At 49.4% G+C, this 18,853-nt stretch overlaps 2 protein-coding genes across 6 annotated transcripts; one reads left to right on the top strand and one right to left on the bottom strand.

The window, feature by feature from the left end:
* Nucleotides 1-289: 289 nt before the first annotated feature.
* On the bottom strand, nt 290-11,712 carry Slc39a1 (solute carrier family 39 member 1). Of its 2 annotated transcripts, none has more exons than XM_015995148.3 (4): nt 11,582-11,712; nt 4,836-5,050; nt 4,568-4,698; nt 290-2,208 (listed from the first exon to the last, which is right to left on the bottom strand). In XM_015995148.3, the coding sequence occupies exons 2-4, from the start codon at nt 5,020-5,022 to the stop codon at nt 1,552-1,554; spliced, it is 975 nt and encodes a 324-aa protein (XP_015850634.1). In that variant the 5' UTR covers nt 5,023-5,050; nt 11,582-11,712; the 3' UTR covers nt 290-1,551. The 2 variants fall into 2 exon arrangements, with proteins under 2 accessions (XP_015850634.1, XP_006976324.1); XM_006976262.4 differs by lacking the exon at nt 11,582-11,712 and adding an exon at nt 5,754-5,845.
* Nucleotides 11,138-17,105, top strand: Creb3l4 (cAMP responsive element binding protein 3 like 4). 4 transcript variants are annotated; one of them, XM_015995144.3, is made up of 10 exons: nt 11,145-11,715; nt 12,446-12,545; nt 12,857-13,091; nt 13,245-13,366; nt 15,553-15,645; nt 15,776-15,882; nt 16,001-16,069; nt 16,157-16,241; nt 16,423-16,519; nt 16,644-17,105. In XM_015995144.3, exons 1-10 carry the CDS (start codon nt 11,414-11,416, stop codon nt 16,832-16,834), a joined length of 1,401 nt encoding a protein of 466 aa, XP_015850630.2. In that variant the 5' UTR covers nt 11,145-11,413; the 3' UTR covers nt 16,835-17,105. The 4 variants fall into 4 exon arrangements, with proteins under 4 accessions (XP_076430589.1, XP_015850630.2, XP_076430590.1 ...); XM_076574475.1 differs by lacking the exon at nt 11,145-11,715 and adding an exon at nt 11,784-11,901; XM_015995146.3 differs by lacking the exon at nt 11,145-11,715 and adding an exon at nt 11,969-12,267.
* The last annotated feature ends 1,748 nt before the right edge of the window (nt 17,106-18,853 follow it).

Genomic DNA, 18,853 nt, shown 5'->3' with positions numbered 1-18,853 from the left:
AATCAAGTGTATGAGCATCTAGGATTCAGGTTCTCTCAGGCTGGCCACAACACACACACACACACACACCATCACACACACACACACCATCACACACACACACACCATCACACACACACACACCATCACACACACACCATCACACACACACACACCACACACACACACACCATCACACACACACACACACACCACCACCTAAATGAACACACACACACACACACACACACACACACACACCACCACCACCACACCACACCACCTAAATGAATCAGATACAGTACAGGGGTATAGAAACATCTTTTATTTGGGTAACATGTCCCAAAACAAGTCAGTTAGTAAAATAGATTCTACAGAATACGAGCTATGCACAGCCCTCCCTCCCCAAAAAATAATCCTGGAGGGGGGGTGTCTGCCCCGTCCCCCCAACTCCTCAGATATAAAAAGTTTTGGCAGGTCAGTGTGTATGATCTAGGTATGGGGCACCACGTCCACTTTCTCTAGTGGTTGGTGTCAAAAGTAGTACCTACCTTCCCTTCACTCCACACCAGTTCGGCAAACGTCTCCGCCCCACCCAAACTGTGGGGCCCCAATTTAGAGCAAGTAGGTCTCCTCCACTGAGGTGCTGGGCAGAGCCCAGTGCCAGACCACTGTGCTTTCAGAAAGGGAGCAGGTGAGCCATGCATGGTGGCACACACCTTTAATCCCAGTGCTCAGGAGGCAGAGGCAGGTGGATCTCTGTGAGTTCCAGGCCTGCCTGGTCTACAGATGGGCGAGATCCAGGACAACCAGGGCTATACTGAGAAACCCTGTCTTGAAAAAACTCAAAAAGGAGGGGGCAGGTGGGTGTTTGGCACTTTAAAAATAGAGGTGTGAGCTGGGTATGGTGGCACAGCACCCCTTTAATCCCAGCACTCAGGAAGCAGAGCCAGGCAAATTTCTGAGTTCGAGGCCAGCCTGGTCTACAGAGCAAGTGCCAGGACAGCCAGGGATACACAGAGAAGCCATGTCTCAAAAAAAAAAAAAAAAAAAAGAGTGAGCAGGACACTCGAGGCCAGATAAATCATGAAAACTGGCAAAGAGACCATTTGGCACTAGTCCCTTGGTAGAAAAGATATAGAAAAGTAGGAGGCGAGAAAGTAGGAGGAGCCACTTGAAACGGCAGTGCTGAATGGGCCAGAACCAACAGTACAGACTGACTTACACCCTCTCCGCATCTCTATCCCAAAGCCGCTGGATGCCTGTCTCCAGTTCTTCTGTCAGCCTGCCTCAAGCTGTAGTGCCTGACCTCTGATTGTACCAGTCTGCCTCCTTCTTAATGTTGCCTGATCATCTCTAGAAACTTGGCTATTTCTTGTTCTTTGGGCCTGCGGCTAGCCTCTTCCCTCTCATTATTCATGGTCCAAATGCCCCATCCCTACCTCTCAGGGAATTCTGGCCCTCACTACTTCTGCTCTCCATTCCTTTCTATGACGTCCCACAGACTGGGAAGGACAGGGAGGACAGGGGCACCTGACAGTCAACTTCCCCTGCCCTTTCTCTTTCAGCACCTTAGATTTGGATAAAGAGCAGGCCAGTGAGCAGGGCAAAGCCTGCTAGGAGCAGAATGACCTTGAGGATCCTCTGCTCAGAAGTGGCCAGCTCCTGGGGTAGGATTTCCAGGAAGGTGATATAGAGGAAGGTGCCAGCTGCCATACCCTCCAGCACAGACTGGGCCAGCTGGTGAAGAGGCCCAGCTGACTCTGACAGCGCTGCACCCAACCCAATGCCCAGAGGTGTCATACACGAGAAGAGGATCCCACAGCCAGCCACCACCTGCACCCGGAGGTGGCTCTGCAGCAGCCTCAGGGACAGGCTGACTGCCAGGATACCCTTGTGGAGCAGCAAAGCCAGGCACAGCTCCATGGCCCGAGCCCTGTCCCTCTGCAACCCCACAGCCAGGCCCTCAAACACGGAGTGCAAGGCGAGGGAGAAGACCAGCACACAGGCACGCAGGGCTGAGGGAGCTGCTGGAGTTCCGCTGGCCTGGGGGAGCCCTGGTCCATCATGCCAGTGTTGAGGCCCACCATTCACTGTTCCCAGCAGAGCCCTCGTCTCTTCCGGATGTGGTGGGCTGGACTGCTCCTTGTAAGCCAGTGTGATCTGCTCCATCACCAAGACCAGGAAGAAACCCATGGCCAGGATGAATTCTTGCAAAGGGAACTGAAGCTGTGGACAGAAGTGGCAACAGGAGTTCAGGGGACAGGACAGGAATGGGAAGGAGTCAGATGCAGAGCCTGGTGGGGCCCAGTTATACACATCTGAAGTCCCACACAAACCCAGAGTCCCCATTAAGTCACACAGTGATGAAGTGGTTTGGTGCCATGGACACAGAACAACACATAATGGAACAGATATGGTATTGCACCATGTTAAATGCAGACCATTTATGCAAAGGGTCTCAACATCGGCACTAATAACATTATGGGATAAATAATTGTTCTTTTTTTTTTTTTCCCCTGGAGCTGAGGACCGAACCCAGGCCCTTGCTCTTGCTAGGCAAGCGCTCTACCACTGAGCTAAATCCCCAACCCAGGGATAAATAATTCGGTCATCACTGTCTTCACACCAAGTAAGCAGCTCCTCTGACTTCTGCCCACCAGATGTCATTATCACCGCCACCACTAAGCTGTGACAACCAAGACTGTCTCCACACATTACCCAGTCAGTGTTTCCTAAGGGGCAAAAACTTCCCCTGGTTGAGGGTCATGGATACAGATGCACACAGTGTTACGTGTAGGCATACAAACAAAGGATCACCTCTGGGCCCATCTTCCCAAATGTTCACATATAAAGCTATATGTCACAGGGACATTCACAGTCATATGGAGACAGGTCCATTCAGTCACGGATACATAGAGGTAGCAGCCACTACTACTTCCTCAGTCACAGGGGAAAAAAAGAGAAGAACTTGAGATAATTCCCTGAACCCAACTGTCTCAGGTTTTCCTATAATGTTTTTTTGGGGGGATGTTTTTGTTTGGGAGGCAAGTAAGGGGTTGAGACAGAAGCCCAGACTGGCCTGAAAAATACTATATAGTCCAAGCTGGCCTCAAAATCTTCATGATCATCCTGCCTCAGTCTTGCATGTGCTGGAACTAAACTACTTCCAACTTTACAGTAAGTTTCTATGCCTTGGACCCAATCACTCCCCACTTCCCTGAGGACACCGGGCCCCTGGAAATTGCTTCCTAGCCTCCCAGATCTGCAGTGATCTGTCTCCAGCCCTTCAAGTGACAATAAACCAGCTACACTGGTGCACACTGTGTCCATGAGATTAAGACAGGAAAACTCAAAGCTTGAACAGTTAGGACCGCACAGCTAGACCCCATCCAAAGAAAAGAAAGGGCCCTCACTCATGTTCATGTAAGCAACCCTAATTAAACTCAGGGGGTCAAAGTCACACACTCAGACACACACACACACACACACACACACACACACACACACAGAGGAAAATAGAGGAGGGGGACTAGTTGATAGTTGAGAAGAGGAAGATGGTCAGGGGTCAGGGGACAAGAATGGGAATGAAGAGCCAGGTGGTGGTGGCGGTGACAGCGGGGCACGACTTTAATCCCAGCCCTGGGGGAGGGGGCGCGGAGGCAGGGGGATCAGGTGGATCTCTGTGAGTTCGAGGCAAGCCTGGTCTACAGAGTCAGTCTCAGGACAGCCAAGGCTACACAGAAACTCTGTCTCGAAAAACAAAAAAGAAAAAAAAAAAAAAAAGAAAGAATGGGAGTGAATATAGTCAAGATCCTTCATATATGTATGAAAATGTAATAATAAAACCCATTACTATGCATAATATACTCAAGTAAAAATAAAATATAGCCAGGAGGTGGTGACACACACCTTTAACCCCAGCACTTGGGAGGCAGAGGCAGGCAGAACTCTAAGTTCAAGGCCAGCCTCGTCTACAAAGTGAGTTCCAGGACAGCCAGGACTACATAACAAGAGAGATCTGTCCTGAAAAATAAATAAAAATGAAATATGATATAAAGGGAGGAACGAGAGTCCTGAGTGAGGTGGCACAAACCTGTAATTCAGCAGTCAGGAGGCAGAGAGAGGAAGATGACTGCAAATCTGAGGCAAGTCTACATAACAAGTACCAGGCCTGCCAGGGCGACAGTGAGAACCTGTCTCAAAAAAAGAAAGAAACAGGGGAAAAGGAGACGGGAGGGAAGAAGAGAAGGAAGGAGGGACAAAGGGGTAACGGATGAAAGACAATTCTTAGAACACTGGAAACTTCCTGGTAACTGCAGCTACAAGCCAGCGTAGTCCACACACCTGATGAGGTTCCTCACATTACCTCGGGGAGTCAGTACAGTGGGGTCACACCATGTCCAGCATCCAGGAAAGGATGCACAGAAAATCAGACCTCGTTGCTGAAATCCATACCTTGCAGGCTCACATGCTAAGGTCTTCCGGGGCAGCCATGGAGTGACCCCTGAAGGTATCTATATAACCATGTTTCCTATTAGCTATTTCAACACTCTGCTCTGGGTCACATGTTGAGGTCAGTGCTCACCGTCACATGCAGGGCCGCCAACGCCTCATCTATGGCAGCTAGGTAGTCGGGGAGCAAGTCCAGAAGACAAGTAGCCAAAAAGACGCCTCCTGCGAAGCAGCTTACCAGGCTTAGGGCTTTCTGGCCCGAGGCTGAGCAAGAGTGAAGTACAAAAGGGGTTATAACCAAATAAAAGCCCTGCCAGGCCCCACTGCACCCACAGACGCGGGGGCCACTCCCCTCCTCCTTCCTAGCGATCTCTCCCAGCTCCGGAGCGGCAGGGACTCACCCGAGGCTTCATGGCCAGCGCCTGACCTCCGAAGCACACAGACAGGCACCAGGCTGCAGAGAAGTGTCAGCAGCAGCAGCAGAACCAGGGCCCCCAGCTTCACCTCCAGGCCCACTGGCACCGAGGGCTCTGAAGCTATTGCTTCTGGGCGCCACACCAGGAGCTCTGGCTCCCCCCAGGGCCCCATGGTGATGTGGTATCAGTGACTCTCAGACCTGTCAAGAAAAAACGAGCATGGGTGAGAACGGTCTCACAGTAAAGAAGGGGGTCAAGGCAAAGGGAAGGCTGGTCAGCAGAATGTACTTCCCTCAGCCCAGCCACTTTCTGGCCTTTCCCAGCTGGGGTGACTCATCCACTCCACCACCAGGAACATTGCATTTCCTCCTTCGAACTTATCCCTCCCCGTTCAGCGAGCCATCAGGGAGGAAACTGAGGCACGAGAAGGCCAATATAGATAATCATTACCCTTTCCGTTGGAGCCCGCAGAAAACTAGGGGCATGCTCTATCTAGGTTAGACCTGGAGCTGGAGCTGGGGTCCCCTAAGGAAGGTCGAGACCGCTCTCACACACATACTCCATCCCCTAAGTGCATGTAGCCAAGAGAGGTCGGAGCTGTGGACAGAAGTCCGGGGAGGCTTCGTGGGCGATCCGAAACGGGGCGAACTTGGGTGCTGGATGCCTCTCTCACTGCCCACTCCCCACAAAAATAACAGGTAGTCAGGGCAGATAGCCACAGGAGAGGGGCTTCGGACGGCTAAGACCGCACCGAGGGCGGCGTCTGGAAGTCTCGGAGGCGAGGTCAGAGGTCGCCAGCGTCGCAGGAAGCAGATGAAAAAGGTTAAAATGGGGAGCCCAGCTCCTAGCCTGGGAGGCCTTAGAAGCTGCCTTAGACCGGGCGCCCAACGCGGCCGCACTCACCTCCCGAGGGTCTCACTCCATTGCAGCCGCTGGGTTCCGGCCTCGCGTCGGGAATTCCCGCCCCCTCCCCACCCCTCTCTGCCCTCCCCCCCGCCGCCTCCGCGTACCCGCACCGGGCTGCCAATGACTGCGCTCGGTGGGCGGAGCTTAGCCTTGAGTGACGTGCGTTAAGAGCAATTAGAATCTGGGAACAGGAGAAGCTTGGGCAGGCGGCGAGCTGAGACCGAGCCAAAGCCGGGAGGGGACTAGCGGGAAGGTCCGAGGGCGTTGGGTCTGGCGCACATCGACGGAGGAGCTGGCCGCTGGAGCCGGCCAGCCACAAAGACTTTGATAAAAGTGAGAGCTAGGAACTCTGCGAGCAAGGCCTGTTCCCTATGCTTCCTCTCAAGTATTTCTCCCCACATCTCTTAGGATTATCTGTCTGGCCTTGGCCCCAGAGTCTTAGATCTCAGGTTGCATTAGTGCATAACTGGGCCAGAGGGGAATCATTACCTTTTTGGGACAAATTTCTTAGCCTGGTTTGCCTAGCCAGCCACCCCCCCACACGCACACACACACACAAAGATGAAGCAGAATTGGGAAAGAATAAAGGTATGATTTAAAAGCGATCCTTTCTAAAAATTAGTTAATTAAATAAAACGAAGCCTCCCGCCTTCTCAGAGTAGATAGAGAAATAAATGGTAGGATAGAGTTGAGTTGCTGAAACCCCCACGAAGTAGCATACAATTTCCTGTTGATCATGCCTTTGGGCATCGTGCCAAGATTGTCTCCAACTTCTTGCGTTCTCCAGCCCCCCAACCCCCACCCCAAGACCTATAGGCCCGTTTTCTGTTCCTTGCATGTACATTGTTTTCTTTCTTTTCTTTGTTTCTACTAATTTATTTATTGTCTTAGATCTCACACTTAAAAGTTCACACTGGCCTGCAGATCATTATCTAGCCAAACTGTTCTCCAACTCAGGACAATCATGCCTCAGCCTCCCAAGTGCTGAGATCACTTCAAGTGTCACCATGCCCGCTCCGCTCACCAGTGTATTCTTCTCTCCATACCTTCACTGTTTGCTCAGCCTGGATTCTCCTGATCCCACAACCCAATGTTCTATGAATCCCCTTCTAGGCCAATGAGGAGATGCTTCAGCTGTTAAAGGGGCTTGCCATCAAGCCTGAGTTTTTTAATTGAATTTCCCCACCCCCAACCAAGATGGTGTAGGAGAGGTCCAACTCCCACAGGTTATCCTCTGACTTCCACATGTGTCCAGTGGCACCACACAGACACACACACACACACACACAAACACACACACATAATAAAAATAAATGAAAATTTGCTGAATGACCTTTATGAGTTCAAGGCCCGCTTGAGCTCAATAGTTAAGAACATGTAGTTCTCTTTTCAGTGCTTTGCCCAGCACCAGCACACATGTCATGCAGATCACAACTGCTTGTAACTTTGGCTCTATGGGGACCAAAGGAATCTGGCCTCCTCCTGGCTGTGTACATACCCATACATGCATGTACACATAATTTAAAATAAAATAGGTCTTTTAAAAGTTGAATAGGAGCCGGGCGGTTGTGGCGCACGCCTTTAATACCAGCACTCGGGAGTCAGAACCAGGCAGATCTCTGTGAGTTCGAGGCCAGCCTGGTCTACAAAGCGAGTTCCAGGAAAGGCACAAAGCTACACAGAAAAACCCTGTCTCGACAAACAAACAAACAAACAAAAAAGTTGAATAGGAGACTGGAGAGATAGCAGCTCAATGTTTAAGAGCATTTGCTGTCTTCCAGAGGACCCAAATTTGATTCTCAGTAACCAGATCAGTCTATAACTCCTGCTCCAGGGCATTCAACACCTCCGACCTCTGTAGCCACTTGCACTCATGTACACACCCCATGCAGACAGACATACTTACGCATAACTAAAAATAATTTTTATTTATATATTTTATGTGTATAGGTGTTTTGCCTGCATGTGTGTCTGTGCAGCATGTAAATGTAATGCCTGCAGAAGTGTGGAAGAAGGTATCAGAGCTCCTGGGACTGGATTTATAGACAGTTGTCTGCTGCCCTGTGGGTGCTAGGAATGAAACCAGGGTCCTCTGGAAGAGTAAACAGTGCTCTTAAACACTGAGCCATTTCTCAGTCCCAAATTTTATTTTAAAAGTTAAATGTGCCAGGCAGTGGTGGCGCATGCCTTTAATCTCAGTACTCTGGAGGCAGAGGCAGGTGGATCTCTGTAAGTTTGATGCTACCTGGTATACAGAGAGAATTCCAGAACAGCCAGGGCTACACAGAGAAATCCTGTCTTGAACCCATGCCAAAAAAAAAAAGTTAAATAAAAATTGTATTTATGGTATATAACATGATACTTTGAAATAATATGGTGTTTGTATATCTACACATTGCAAAATAGCTAGCTCAAGGTAACCAACTTATCTATTTACCTTACATATTGATTTATAATGAGAACACTTAAAATTCACTTTGAGCAATTGATTTCAAGTAGATCAAACATGGATTGATTAAGGAAAAGTTGGGCGGAATTCCTGAGAGTGGGAAACACTCCAAGAGAACACCCTCTCAGTGATTTTGAACTATAGAATGCATCCATCATTACTGACTCTGGTCACCATGTCTTACAACAGATCTGTTGAACTTTACCTTCATCTGTCATGGGACTAAGGAAGTTATTTTTTCCTTTGCAAAACTTGACCCATCAGAGAAAAGAGGGAAGCTAATGGAGATGAGGCAGAAGTTCCTTCCAGGCCCAGCAGGGACAGCAGCTGACTCCCATTCCATCATCTCTGCATGCAGCAGCCTGCAGGAAAGCCACCTGAAGTGCATTTAACCACCTCTCTTGGTGACATCAAAGATGTCAACAAAAATAATTCTGCTTTCTTCTGAGCCCTGCGTCAACCTAGGCAATGTGCTTTTATCAAGCTGCTGCCTGAACAGAAGAGACAGGCTGGGGAAATTCAAGAAAGCCCAGCCAGGCGGTTTGGTTTTTGTTTGGGGCTGGAGAGGATAAGAAGGCTTCCTGCTCTTAGAGAGGACCTAAGTTCAGGTCTCACTTCCCACACGGGGGAGGGGAGGCTCACAAGCACTTGAAACTCCAGCTCCCGGTGATCTGACGTCTACATACACACACAATTAAAAAACAAACTTGGATCCGGGTATGGAGACACATGCCTTCAATCCCAGCAGAGGCAGATGGATCTCTGTGCATTCAAGGCCAGCCTAGTCTACAAAGCAAGTGCCAGGCTAGTCAAGGCCATGTAATCCTCTTAAAAACTAATAACAAAAAAATTTTTTTTTTTTTAAAGAATGCCAAGCCAAGCTTGGCAGCAGTGGCATATGCCTTTAATCTCAGCATTAGGGAGGAAGAGGCAAGCAGATTTCTGTGAGTTCAAGGCCAGCCTTGGAATTCCAGGATATCCCTCTCTCAAAAAGACAAAAAAAAAAAAAAAAAAAGAATGCCAATGTTGGTTCAGACTTCAATATATTTTCCTTCCTTTGTTCTTCCTAATTTCCTCTCTCTCTCTCTCTCTCTCTCTCTCTCTCTCTCTCTCTCTTTCTTCCTTCCTTCCTTCCTCTCTTTCATTCATTTGCTTGAGACAATATAGGACTATATAGCCCTGGCTGTCCTAGAACTCACTCTGTAGACCAGGATAGCCCAGAACTCACAAAGATCCACCTGCCTCTGCTTTCTGAGTGCTGGGACTAAAGGCATGGGCCACCAGGCTGGAGTACAGAGTAATCTGCAAGAAGCTAACCTGTCCTCTCTGGGTTGCTATGAGACCGGTATGAGAGACGTGAAAATGCTTCCATATAATAGTTGCTCTAGCTGTTGTTGATGCATACTAACTCCTTTCCAGTCAATCTGAACCACTGGCTCAGTCAAACATTCACGAGGAAAACTAGCACATGTTTGAATTCTGGATGTGTCTGCCAAAGTTTTCCTCACTGAGAGGAAGGTACACAGGATTCATACTTATGTTAGCATAGTTTCACTGATTTACTTGAAGTGCACTCCTGGACCATCAGACACCAGACCAAGGAAAACAATCTGTGAGATTTGGAAATTACTATTTTTTTTTAGCCATGAGCATCTGACCCCTTATCAGTAAAACTGGCAAAATATTATCTGCTCTGTGAGCCTGGGAGCTGTTGCACATCACATGAGAGAACAATGTTGATGAAAACAACTTTTTCAGACAGGTATGGTGACTCACTCCTTACATTCCAGCACTTGGGAAGCTGAAGCAGGAAAATTTCCAAAGTGAGGCTACCCTTGGTAATACAGTAAGATCTTCTTTCTTTCTTTCTTTTTTTTTTTTTTTTTTTTTTTTTTGGTTTTTGAGACAGGGTTTCTCTTTTGGAGCCTATCCTGGAACTTGCTCTGTAGACCAGGATGGCCCGGAACTCACAGAGATCCTCCTGGCTCTGCCTCCCAAGTGCTGTGATTAAAGGTGTGCGCTACTACCGCCCAGTAAGATCTTGTCTCAAAAGAACCAAATTAGTTGGGGTGGTGGCGCACACTTTTAATCCCAGCACTCGGGAGGCAGAGCCAGGCAGATCTCTGTGAGTTGGAGGCCATCCTGGGCTACCAAGTGAGTTCCAGGCAAGGTGCAAAGCTACACAGAGAAACCCTGTCTCAAAAAAACCAAAAAAAAAAAAAAAGAACCAAATTAACAAGTAGAAAAAGATAGATACAGGGCAGGATAGCTCAGTGGTAAAAACACCTAAACTGACCAGCCCCAGAACCCACACAATCAGAAGAAAGAACTGACTCCTGGTTGTCCTCCGACCTCCACAGCTGGGCAGTGGCATATGAACCATCTCCCCTCTAACCCTGTGATTGCCTGCCTTCACACGAAGAGAAAGAAGGAAGGAAAATTATAAATCTCTCACAACTTCAGTAAGACCCTGCCTCAACAAACAAACAAGCCAGGAAGACACAGTGAGACCCTTTCTCAAACAAACAAAATACCAATAAGATCTCACAGCTTGTCATCAGATGAACCAGGTATAACAAAGGTAACAAATTTGAGGCAAAACCTCCTGTCTGAAGACTGAAGGGCAGGGACACATCCAAAACTACTTTCTGTAGCAGACTGTGCACGCAATGGTGGCTCCCGCTAAATAACTTAGAGGAACAAATAGTTCTAAATTAAAGCGCAAATCCTCACCTGATCAGATCCCAACTTTCCTTTTATATTGTTCCACCATCTCATAGTTCCTGTTCCTAAGAAGTCAGTTTTAAGTGTGATGTGAAGACAAATAGAATGTATTGGACATATCACTAGATAAACTGTTCGTGCGTTTTGTTACTGTTTTTGTTTTTGAGACAGCATCTTATGTAGCCCAGGCTGGCCTCCACCTCAGGGACATTCCTGCATCAGCCTCTGGAGCGCTGAGATTACAGGCGTGAACTCCCACCCCAGGCTCTGAAACAGCTTTCAAGCTCCCCTGATAGAGTATCAGGAGGCCGCATTGAGCAATGTGACTTCCCCACTCGGATTTCAAAACGCAAATCTAAACATACAACCGGTAGTTATATGGAAATAATCAGACCGCAAACCAGAAGCAAACGTCTGGCTGGTGCGTGCCAGTTTTCCTGCCCTGCGTCTCTGCGTGGGTTAGCAGGGCCCCCACAGAGCTGCCATGTGTGGCGTGGTTCTCGGATCCACGGAGCCGCGATTGCGCAACCGGCCGCCGGGAGGTGGAGGCCCGGTCGGTCCACAGGCTACAAGGTTATTTACTGTCTGCCTAAGTAGTAACTTGGGAGCTCGGAATCACAAGATAAACAAGCCCAAACCCAGCAGCTCCTACCCTCAGCCCGGAAGTTTTCACTCAACTTTCCTACAGTGGCTTCTCGCTGGAACCCGGAGATTCTCTGCCAAACTACTTCTGCGACCCCTCTCTGCGGGTCTATTGTTGCCGAGAGCGAGGGCGTGGGCCTCGAGGTAGCCCGCCATTGGCTGGAAGCCCTGCCATAAGTCTTAAACGTCCAATTAGGATTCATGGGTGGAAAAGTGCCACGCGGCTATGGGGGTGGGCGAGGCGGGGGCGCCTCCAAATCTTGACTTGGTTCTCTACCCTGAGATAGTTTCCCTCTTGTAAAGATTGTGGCTTCGAAATGGAACGCTCAGGTATCCTGTGTGCTAGTCCCTGCCATCTCAGCTCTTTGCCGAGGCGACATCAAGCCCTCAGCAAAATAAACTAGCACGGAGGAAACTGACAGAAGGGGCGTGGGTACCTATAGTTTTATTTCAGTTTGCATATGGGCAGCGCCTTAATCCTACTTCCAGAAGCAGGCCCCGACCGTGGCTCCTGGCCAGATGCAACCCAGTCCCATCCCCCACCCCCACCCCCAAACTTCATAGATGGCGTAGGCGGGGCTTGGCTGGGCAGGACCAGGATACAAGATCCTGGAGGGAAGAAAAGGTGTAGTGTTGGGAGCTTCCGCGGGCTAGGTTGGTTTGGCGGCGGGGCGAAGCTCTCTGAACAAAAACCAGGTAATACCCAGGGGGCTGATTTGTATGAACCCAAAAGATAAGGCCTGAAGTGAATTCTCTTGCAAGGGGCTGCTGCAGAGGAAATGAGTATCAGAGAATGCAGAGGAGCCAGAAGCTCTGAGGATTGGGGCAGCCAGCTGCCTCCAACTTTCTGTAACTACCCACTACCTTCCTGCAGAAGCATGGAGCCCGGGTGCCCTGAGCTGCTGGAGCCCCCAGAAGATATCTTCTCAACAGGATCCTTCCTGGAGCTGGGACTCAACTGTCCTCCGTCCAAGGTTCTGATGGCTAGGGTTCAGGAACAGGGGCTGCCAGACTGGGAGATAAGTCGGGACTGTGGCTGAGTGAGCTTGTTGAATCGAAGTGGGAATGAGCTTCAGACAACTCTGACTAGAAGTCTTAAGAGACTTCAGTTCCCACAAGGAAAGAGGTCTGATAACAGAGCCCACAAAACAGACATGAATTGAAACTAGGAAAAGCACCAAACTAGGAAAAGCACCAAAATGGAAGCATAACGGATATAAGACTAATGTCAGGTAGGACTGTCAAAATTCTTCTTCACAGACACTCATACCTTCTCCTTCTATAGGGCCTTCAGAAGAGCGAACCTGACGATTTTCTGAACCTCCTCATTGATCCCAATATGGTATACTGCTCAGAAACATCTCCTGGTAGTGACAGTTGTGTCTCTGAAGAACCTAGCTCCCCTGCCCCACAGGCTCCCGGTTCCCCTGCCCTCTATGAGGTTGTCTATGAGGCAGGGGCCTTGCAGAGCACTCAGCGGGAAGCAGGGCCAACCTTCGGACTCATCTCCATCCAGATAGGTCAGTGTACTTTTTGGGAAGAGGGCAGTGGCCCTGTCAGGCCCAGCCCCGGCCATGGGGTTTAGGGGAGAAGGTTCCCAAACGGTACCACTGCCCAGTTCCTGATGCCGTCAGTCTTGGATTCCTTTGTCCCAGTCTCTCTGTTTCCTTCAGATCAGTGGAGCCCTGCATTTATGGTGCCCGAGGCCTGCACAGTCAGTGGGCTGCCCTCAGATGCGCATAGACATATCCTGCCCAGAGCCAGCACCATAGCTCCATCGCCTCCTGCTGCCCTGGTAAGTCTTGAGACCAGCTAGAACTGGTGTTCCCCTAGTACGTGTCCTCACATAAATGGGGGTGCAGGGGGAAAGGGAGGGGAAACTAACGAGGAACTGGTTTGCCCCACTTTTGGTGAAGGCCAGGGAGAAACAAGCAATTCTGAGAGCAGGAAAGCATCGGGGAGGACAGCCACTGGGACCAGGGTGGCACTGGGTGGGCTGAGGGACCCTGCAGTCAGAGCTCTAGAGAAGCCCAGACCTAGTGTGCATTACATTTAGTCAAAGCCACTCGCTCAGCCTTGGGTCAGGCAAGGGAATTGGGACAGGCCTCCCGGGATCCACTTGGCTAATGAGAACAGGGTGATAGAGAAACAGTAGCAAACGTTTCCACTAGAACAATTACCCCGTGGCCAATGCCGCAGTGATGTGCAGTTACCCTATCGTGTACCTTCCCGAGGTGGGTTAGACGCTCCTGCTGTGCAGACCAATAGAGGCCAAGCTTAGGCCATGTTCCTCTCTCTCTCCTGGGACGTACACCTTGTGTTCAAAGGCAGAAAACAGGTCCTAGCCATCCTCGAAAACTGTGCTTGAAGCTGGGACCAGAAGCCATGCCAGGGGTTTGCATATCAGCACAGGATTTGTGCTTGTTTTATTTTTAGATAAAGCCCTCTGTGCTCCATTCTCGGAGATTTTGGTTAGAGAGATTGGAAGAAACACCCCACGGGACACTTGGAGGAAAAAGACATTAGGAAAGGAAATAGGAAATGCTTTAGCCAAGAGTCAAAGGCTATCAAAAAGCAAAAGCCAGAGGCTGAGAGATGTGTCAGTGAGAAAAAGCTCTTTCTCTGGGAGCAATACCTGAGCTGGGAGTTGAGATCCCCAGCACCCACATACCCAGCTACATATTCCCTTACCCCCTTGCTCTGAAGGGTTGGCACAAGAGGATCGCTGGGGCTTGCTGATCATCTGGCTAGTTCCAGGGTTAATGAGAAACTCAGTCTAAAGGGAATAAGGTAGAGTGACAGAACAGAACTTTTTGGCCTCCAGTCACATGCACCATACCCACACATCTGCACCTACATAGCTCTTATACACACACACACACACACACACACACACAAAGTAAAAAGCCAAGCTAAATTATTCTCTTAAAAGTTACTTATTATTGTGTATATACATTATTATTATTGTGTATATACATTACTTACTATTGTGTATATGCATGCCATGGCTTATGTAGAGGTCTGAGGACAACTTGTGGCATTGGTTCTCTCCTTCTGCCTTGACATGGGTTCATTGAGTAAACTCAGACTGTCAGTCCTGTGTGGCAAGTGCTCTATCTGCTGAGCCATCTTACCAGCTGCAAACTAAGTTCCTCTTAAGTTACAAAGTGAAGCCTACGCTGGGTGTGGTGGCACACACTTGAAATCTGTGCACATGGGAGGCAGAGGCAGGAAGAGAACCACAAACTCAAGGCCAGCCTAGTCTGCGTAGTGACATCCTGTCTCAAAAATACAACCCAGGGGCTGGAGACATGGCTCAATGGCTAAGAGCACTGGCTGCTTTGACAGGGGACCCAAGTTCAAGTCTGACACAAAGACACACGTACACAAAAAATAAACAGAATGCCAGTGAGAAGGAAGGGTCCTTAGCTGATGGGCTCCGCCTAACCAGACAGCATCTACCCTTCTCACACATTTCACTTGAGCAGTCAGCCTGAGTGTCCTTAGAAACTCCTTGTCTGTGAGCAGACAGCTTGACCTGACAGGTGGAGCTTAGAACCTGGGGATTATGGCACATATGTCCCTGTGCTTGACAGGCAACCAGATACTTTACCAAGTGCAAGTTAATGGCCAAACTGTTTACCTGACAAGGAAATTCAACAAAGCCCATGATAATGAACATACAAGTTCCCTTCCGAGCGCCCTGAGATCCAGGGAGACAGACCAGAGCAGGCCCTCTCTAGCTTGGTCATAATAAGGTTCTATGTGTGGACAAAAAACTTCACTCTCCTTCCTGAGCTTCAGGAAGGCCCTTTGGCTTGCCACAGAGCCTGTCTGAAAGAGCCTTCTGCCTCTGACCTCACCTTACCACTCAGTGCAAATAGGCAGCCCTGTCCTGAGAGCGTGCTGAGGGTGGAGGGGCAGCCTGGGTGCCGGAAGCAGGTGACCTTGATCCTGCTCATCTTCTGCCACTCCTCCCAGCTGTCCTGCCCACGTCTGTTCCTGACAGATGAAGAGAAGCATCTGCTGGGGCAAGAAGGGGTCTCTCTGCCCTCTCACCTGCCCCTCACTAAGGTAACACCTGTCCCCAAAGGGTGTCCCATCCCAGGAGCTCCATTCAACCTCCACAGAGCCTGGATTGCAGGGGACAGCTGGGGAGTTATGGGAGGGTAAGGGCCCAGCCCTGCACACCCTGGGCCTCCAGGCAGAGGAGCGAGTACTAAAGAAGATCAGGAGGAAAATCCGCAACAAGCAGTCAGCTCAGGACAGCCGGCGGCGGAAGAAAGAGTACATAGATGGACTGGAGAGCAGGCATGTTTGGGCTCACCTTTCTGCATCCCGTGGGTGCTGTCTGGGCCCTGTTCCTCACCTAGGCAAGCATGTTAAGGGACCACATGCCAAACCTGCTCTGCTTCTCCACACTCCCTAGAGTGGCAGCCTGTTCTGCACAGAATCAGGAACTACAGAGAAAAGTCCAGGAGCTGGAGAGGCAGAACACGTGAGTGGAGCAGTGTCCGGACAGAGGAGAGGGAGGATGCAGCCACAGGCAAGCTGATCTTGGGCTAACTCTTCATTCTTCTCCTAGCTCCTTGGTGGCGCAGGTCCACCAGTTACAGATGCTCACTGCTCAGACCTCCAGCAGAGCTGCCCAGACCAGTACCTGTGTTCTGGTACCATCAGGATGTTCCGTACTTCCCCTCTCCCCCCACCTCTGCCATCCTCCGCACATCCACCCAATACCCCGACTACCCAGCCCTGTTTCCCGAACCCTGATAACCGTAACCAGCCTCTGTTGATGCTGCCTTCCTTCTCTGTTGTCCCCAAAGCCCAAATGGCCTCTTCTCCTTTCAGATTCTTCTCTTTTCGCTGGCTCTCATCATCCTGCCCAGCTTCAGCCCCTTTCAGGGTCAACCAGAAGCTAGGCCTAAGGGTTATCAGCCTCGTGGAGGTAAGAGACAAGGGCACAGAAGCTCCCTGATGAGCCGGAAAACTCTGTTCTCTAAAACAATCAATAGTAGGGATGGCCAGCCTCGGACCTAAGCAAATGCTGTCCCACTACACCCTCTCCACAGTGATTTCCAGAAATATCTTGACTCATAAGGACATGACAGAAAGCCCAGAGATTCCAGTGGTAAAGGCCAAACTGGAGGAGCCACGAGAAGTCCCAATTGCAAACGGCTCAGCAAAGACGCAGTTCAAGCTGGGGACAAAGGCTAGACCCACTGGGCACTTCAGGGGAACGCTGCACGCAGATGAGATGTAAGCTGAACACTTCCCGATCACACAAGAACCCGCACAGGCTCCCCTCGCTGTTTCATCTGGAATTCCCACTTGGGTGTCCATACCCCTGGACTTCCAACTCACTCAGGATACTAGGAGCTTTCTGTCCACAAAGGCCACATTTGCTTCTATGGCAGGGCACCTCATATATTTCTGCCCTATATTTGTGATTTTACTTCTTTGGGGATGGGGTCGAGGGGAAGCAAGTTTTGACTCAGAAATAAACTTTCTAGCTAAAATTCTATCTCAGAAAATATTGTTGCTTCAGACAAGTTCTTACAATAGAGCCTAAGCTGGTCTGATTCCTGACTCCTCTACGAAGTGCTAGGACCTCAAGCGTGTTGTACCACATTCAGCTTCAAAACTTTTTTTTTTGAAACTTTGTTTTATTATTGTATATAAGCATGATGTATGAGTGTATTATTGTGTACAATACACATGTGGAGGTCAAGCTTCTTTCCTCTTACTATTCATTCTAGGGATCAAACTCAGGTCATAAATCCTATGAAGCAAACACTTCTTAAATTTGTTATTGTTGCTTTTTGTTTTGTTTTTCGAGACAGGGTTTCTCTATGTAGCTTTGCACCTTTCCTGGAACTCACTTGGTGGCCCAGGCCGGCCTGGAACTCATAGAGATCCACCTGGCTCTGCCTCCCAAGTGCCTCCCAAGTGCCGCCGCCGCCGCCGCCACCCGGCTTTATTGTTGTTTTGAGACAGGGTTTCTCTGTGCAGCTTTGACTGTCCTGGAACTCACTCTGTAGACCAGGCTGGCCTCGAACTCACAGAGATCCATCTGCCTTATCTCCTGAGTGCTGGGACTAAAGGCGTGAGCCACCACCGTCCAAATGTTTATGTGTGTGTCTATGAGAGTGCATACCATGTGCGTGTGGGTGCCCATAAAGGGCAATGGATCCCTGGAGCTGGCAGTTGTGAGCTCTGCCAGACACCGGTCTAGAACTGAACACAAATCCTCAAAAGCAAGCTCTCTGAGCCACTTTGCCAGCCTGGAAATTTAAAATAAAAGACAGGGGACTGGAGAGATGGCTCAGTGGTTAAGAACATCTGTTGCTCATGCAGAAGACCTGCGTTTGATTCGTAGTACTTGAAAGGCGACTCACAGCCATCTATAACTCCAGTTCTAGGGAATCCAACCTCCTCTTCTGTCCTGAGGGCAGATAAACCACTCACACACATAAAATAAAAAATAAATAAATCTAAAAAAAAATAAGAGTAAAAGAAGGGAGATTGTTACTTGCTAAATTGACACTCCTTTCTCTCATTGCCCCCGTGACTTCTTCCCCCATATCAATTTTTTTTTGAAAGACTTATTCATTTTGAGGCTGAAGAAGTGGTTCAGTGGTTAAGAGCATTTGTTGGACCAGTATTCAATTCCCTGAACCATGTGGCAGCCCAGAACCTGGCACCCTCTTTTGGTCTTCAGGGGCACCAGAAATGCACATAGTGCACAGACATATGTGCAGACTTACATACACTTAAAAGATTTATTCGTTTTTCTGTACATCTATCTGTTTATGCATGAGTTTATGTGCACCACTTGCCTGCAGGTGCCCAGAGGCCAGAGGACATCAGATCTCCTGATAGTAGAATTACATGTGAATGTAAACCACTTGTTGGGGTACCAAACCCAGATCCTCTAGAAGAGCAGCAAGTACCCTGAAGAACTAAGCCAACTAAGCCTCTTTTTTTTTTGGTTTTTCGAGACAGGGTTTCTCTGTGTAGCTTTGCACCTTTCCTAGGACTCACTTGGTAGTCCAGGCTGGCCTGGAACTCACAGAGATTCGCCTGACTCTGCCTCCCGAGTGCTGGGATTAAAGGCGTGCGCCACCAGCCTCTTTTAATATAATTTTTTGTATCCCTGGCGGGCTTGGAGCTCGGTATGTAGAAAAGCTGGCCTTGAACTCACCGAGGTCTGCCCTCTCTGCAGTCCACGTTTGGGATTTAAGGCACGAGCCACCACACCCAGTCCCTCCCCAAGCCAGAT

This window comes from Peromyscus maniculatus, chromosome 6 (assembly GCF_049852395.1).
Source record: "Peromyscus maniculatus bairdii isolate BWxNUB_F1_BW_parent chromosome 6, HU_Pman_BW_mat_3.1, whole genome shotgun sequence".
Lineage (NCBI taxonomy): Eukaryota > Metazoa > Chordata > Mammalia > Rodentia > Cricetidae > Peromyscus > Peromyscus maniculatus.
This window is presented reverse-complemented; position numbering and strand designations above follow the sequence as displayed.